This window comes from Glandiceps talaboti, chromosome 5, assembly GCF_964340395.1.
Source record: "Glandiceps talaboti chromosome 5, keGlaTala1.1, whole genome shotgun sequence".
NCBI classification, from domain to species: Eukaryota; Metazoa; Hemichordata; class Enteropneusta; family Spengelidae; genus Glandiceps; species Glandiceps talaboti.
In genome coordinates this window covers 24,524,449-24,529,448 of record NC_135553.1, presented here as the reverse complement: position 1 = coordinate 24,529,448, position 5,000 = coordinate 24,524,449, and the positions used below count along the sequence as shown (strand labels likewise).

Here is a 5,000-nt window from a genome sequence, read left to right as displayed (position 1 = left end):
GTTCATTCCCTCCATTTATACATTTCAGTTCTGAAATCTCACATGTTTTTAATCAGTTTGTACCCACCAAGAAACCCCGTAATGACCATATATGGTAATCAAACATGTTGTTTTGGAGTTACATTTGACGAAAACAAGAGGAAATACAAATTAACATTAAAACCCCACCCTAAGATTAAAGTACCAATTTCTAAGAAATGTTTGGTAATGGATATTTGGAAGCTGCAGGATATCAGCTATTGTGTGAAAGTAGTGCTTTGACCTTTCCTATGCATTAGGTATGGAGGATTTTGAGAAAAAAAATTTGTTTCCAGGTGAACCAGAAAAAAAAAATTTTGATCCTGTAATGGCTTGAGAAAAAAAAATTGTCATAACAGACAGAAGTGAAAAAAAAAATTGTCACAATGCACCAGAAATGAGCAAATTTGGCAGCGCAAATGTTTTTAATACAAGTTAATGAAATAAGTGACACAGACAATGGGTTGGGATAAACGAGGTGAGTGTAACCTCAAACAGGCGTCGTAACAACCTGTCTCCAGATGCCAATCGCACGATCGAGAAGCATCTGGAGGAGGATGCGTGGTACCTGAATGAGGCCGTCACGTACAGAAGCCCACATGGCGTCGTGGCAGCCTATCCGCCGAGGGTCAAGGTCTTTATGACCCTGACGTGATAGGGCAGCGTGGTACCACTGTGGAACCCACATGCACTGTAGTGACAACCCCCTTTCTTTATTGTAATCAAGCCGTAGTAAAATTGACAGAATGAACTTCAAAGGAGAGGGTGGATGGGAGCAAAGTGATGTGATCGTGCTAGCTGCCAGAACAGAATGAATGGAGTAGCAGAATAGTAAGTGACAGACAACAGAAGGTCATAGGTCTGGGAATGCTAGTGTTGTGCAATCCTCTTGAGAAATGCTGACAGGGATGGTGGAGGAAGAACAGGGGTCACTACTTCATTAACCCTGATTATGTAATACATATTAATCAGTCAAATAAATTCCTGTTTTTTTCCAGCACTTATCATTAAAACATGCACTATATAGCTCTGCTTTAAACCCAAGTGCACACAAAGTTTTCCTTTCCTTTTCTGACCCAAGAAAACATATTTCAGGATTTTTGTTACAATATCTCAATGACACAGTCAATATCTGAAGAAGGGGACTATTTGGCTTCTGTAAATTAAGACAATTTAAAAAACAAGACAGGAGTCAATAAACTAGTGTTAAAATCAATATATTTTTCTTTCAATATAAATCTCTTATAAAGATGTACAAATAAATCTTTCTCAAGTTGACAATGAAAATTGAGGAACAACAAATATAACGAAATACAAAAAATAATATCTTCCCTGAGAACTTAGAGGAATTGACTGATTCAAAGAAAAGCAGGTTTAGTACTGATCAGAGTTGATTTTGGAACTGTTCTATAATTTAAAGTTGTAATTTTACCAGTCATCTTTTGTACATACAAATTTAAGTAGCAGAAGTATGGTTGGTAGACAGACAGACGTCTTTCATACTAACTGCTAATTCTTCTACTTGCACAGAACAAGTTATTTAGAGGTACAGTTGTGAACCATTGCGACGTGGTATAGTTATGAACAACGCATTACAAACTTAATGACTAATTTTAAAAAAAATTTTGCACTGCTACTCCATTTGAAAAAAAAATGATGCAGGACTGACAGTAGAAAAAAAAATTGCTGTCACTCTGACTGGAAAAAAAAATTTGCTCCGATACCTACTTCCTCCATACCCCCCCCCCCCCGAAATCAAATGGTTCTCCCCTTACTAAATGTATAGTCTATGTAGCGATATATCTTCAGATTCAATCACATGACTTGTTCCATAGATAGACCACTTTATAAACTTTGATCTAAAGGAAATTAACTTTAAGGTTGTGGATGAATAGGCTATTTTTCAGTCCCATTCTTTACTAAGTAAAAATGTCATATCTTTGTTAAAAATATCAACTCCAAATTTTCACACTTTTTAGTCCCCGCCGGACTTATGGATTGGGTTCCGTCCGTCTGTCCGTCCATCTGTCCGCCCAGAGCCGTTTCTTGGAGATGCCATGACCGATTTTTTTCAAAGTTGGTACAGGGGCAACATACTATGGCATACATATGCACGTCAATTTGTTTCATGATACGAACCAATATGGCCACCTAGCAGCCATTTTGTTTGCGAATTTTCCCTGTCCAAAGCCATAACTCAGACATGCTTGAACAGATATCATTCAAAGTTGGTATTAGGACAGTGTTCTATGACATACTTGTGCATATCCATTGTTGTTGTGATACGATCCAATATGGCTGCCTAGCAGCCATTTTGTTTGCGAATTTTCCATGTCCAAAGTCATAACTCAGACATGCTTGAACGCAACCTGAACAAAGTTACCCGCAGCAGCCCGCAACCCGCACGATAGTTATACACTCTGTAATTTTGCCCCTGTGTTAGTGTGTTATGGTGTGGTCGTATCTGTATGCACAGATGCCATATGTTAGTGTGCCACAAATAATCAAATTAATTATACAATGGGTCTTGTGTGTGTCTGGTTGTGAGTGGCTGTCTGTGTCTGTGTCTGTGTCTGTGTCTGTGCCTGTGTCTGTGTCTGTGTCTGTGTCTGTGTCTGTGTCTGTGTCTGCGTCTGTGTCTGTGTCTGTGTCTGTGTCTGCAGGTTTTGTCTGTGTAGCATTGTGTATTGGTGTCATGTGTGTCTCTCTTACTCTGACTGTGTGCATCCGTGTGAATACATCAGCATATGGGGATATATACATGTAAACAAAAGCTGCTAGGTTGACTTCAATAAAAGTTTGTGTTACATGCATTATTGATATTAGTTCAGGTGTCCAGAATCCCTATGATCTTTACTTCTCCAGGGCCTTTCAACAAAAACACCAGTAGGGAACCCAAATAATATACAGGAGGATCTCTAGTGGATGTTGTCACCCTTAACAAAACCACATTTCAAGCTGGGAGCTCCTACTTGAGGAACCCCTGTAGAATTACTTACTTACCACTCTAGTGGGGAACCCCCTGTAGATTTACCTACAAAAACCATCAGTGGGAAACCACTACCTACTGACCCCAGTGCATGTCAAGTTTTACCTATTCACCACATTAACAAAAAACACTGCTTTTATTGCTTGTAGGTATATCCAGATGTTGTAGCTGAATTAGCTGAACTGAGAGAATTTTATGATCCAGACACAGTAGCTCTAATGGATTGGATAAAGTAAGTATAAAATACTTGAATGTATAAATTTAGTATTTGAGTATGATACTATATAAGTATTGAGTGCATGGTTCTACTTTGGAGACTAGTTTTGGTTGGGTGATAGTGTAATATATATAATATGACAATGGGGGGTCTGGCATCTGAGATATTGCTGAACTTCATTTTCACTCTTCTTACCAAACTTAGAAAACTGCATGTTAACAGGTACTGTATTTATTACTGAGAAGTTGATTAGTTGATTAAAATTTACTACTGCTTATGTGATATACAGCTAGTGCTGGGTTTCCCATAGTATTTTAAAGTGCTCTCTATGTGTCTATATAGTAGTAGTGTGACCGCTACAATTTTCATCATGGTTAAAATCATATATAAATGAACATTTGCTTAGGGAGGAGGGGGTTCATCCTACAAGAATAAAGTTCGTTTATTGAGCATGTGTGGGATATTGTGTGATCGTCCCATAGTTTGTGTAAATCATAGTTAGCTGAAGGCTGGACTTCCGTAGTACATTATATATTTTCTTCTTCTCTAGACTTTCAAAAATAATTTACACAAGGTACCTAAGTTAGTTAGTTAGGAATAAAATATCAATGTAGTCTAACGATTAGCTTGAGTCATTCTTGTCTTCTGGACCAACTGTTTCTATACTTCTACCATGCAGACAACTGTTTTTTTTAATGCCTAGTACAATATTCTGCTTTGTACAGGTACACCACAAAGCCAACAGCAGTGTTTAGTGGTAGTATGCAATTATTAGCAGGTGTTAAACTATGCACTGGCCGAAGGTTGACCAATCATCCACACTATGAAGATAAATTACTGAGACAGAAAACATTCCAAGTAAGTCAAATCAAGTTTTATAATATTTCTTAGTCAACCTGACAAAGATGTAAAGTCACCTTGTATCTTCTATCAAGTACTTTTGTCAAAACTCAAATAACGGCCGCCAATATTTTGCTAATTGATAATTTATGAAGTTATCCACACAATGGCTGAATGTGTGATGGCAATCATTAATCAAGAGGACAATGTTGTATATGTTATTTGCAAAACATCGTTCCATATTGTGCTGCAAGAGGTCAATTTTCTGGTAATATTCTGGAAAAATGACCTCGAGTAGCAAGATGTGGAAGAGTATTTGGCAAATAACATATACGTCACCTGGGACTACAAATTCATTTTTAGCATAACTGACCTAGGGTTCATTGTGCTATATGCATGGTGTGGTGTCTGTCCGTCTGTCTGTCTGTCTCTGTCTGTGTGTATGTATGTATGTATGTATGTATGTATGTATGTATGTATGTATGTATGTGTATGTATGTATGTATGTGTGTATGTATGTATGTATGTGTGTTTGTGTGTGTATGTATGTATGTATGTATGTATGTATGTATGTATGTATGTATGTGTGTGTGTATGTATGTATGTATGTATGTGTGTGTGTGTGTGTGTGTGTGTGTGTGTGTGTATATGTAGCATCAACCAAATACAGTTTTGCTTCAATGCCATTGGCACTATTTTTCAAGTAGGAAGCTATAATAAAATTGTTTTATAAATTAAAAATCCAAACTATATACCCAATCCTCGTCCATATGGCCACTTTAAACATATTTGTCAAATGTTTGCAGCTTTACCAGTACTATGGACGAAGAGACCCACAGGAGGTGTATGAAATACTGCAATCCATTGGTACAGACTACATTATACTGGAAGATAGTATATGTTATTCTAGAGGACCGCCTGAATGTACACTACCAT

At 37.4% G+C, this 5,000-nt stretch overlaps 1 protein-coding gene across 1 annotated transcript in view; it reads left to right on the top strand.

The window, feature by feature from the left end:
* Positions 1-5,000, top strand: part of LOC144435684 (protein C-mannosyl-transferase DPY19L3-like) — a 64,359-nt gene that overhangs the window by 57,921 nt on the left and 1,438 nt on the right. Inside the window, 3 exon segments of the mRNA XM_078124289.1 lie at positions 3,157-3,239; positions 3,950-4,082; positions 4,871-5,000. The exon segment at positions 4,871-5,000 is cut by the window's right edge and continues 26 nt beyond it. Of these exon segments, the coding sequence (XP_077980415.1) occupies positions 3,157-3,239; positions 3,950-4,082; positions 4,871-5,000 (346 nt within the window).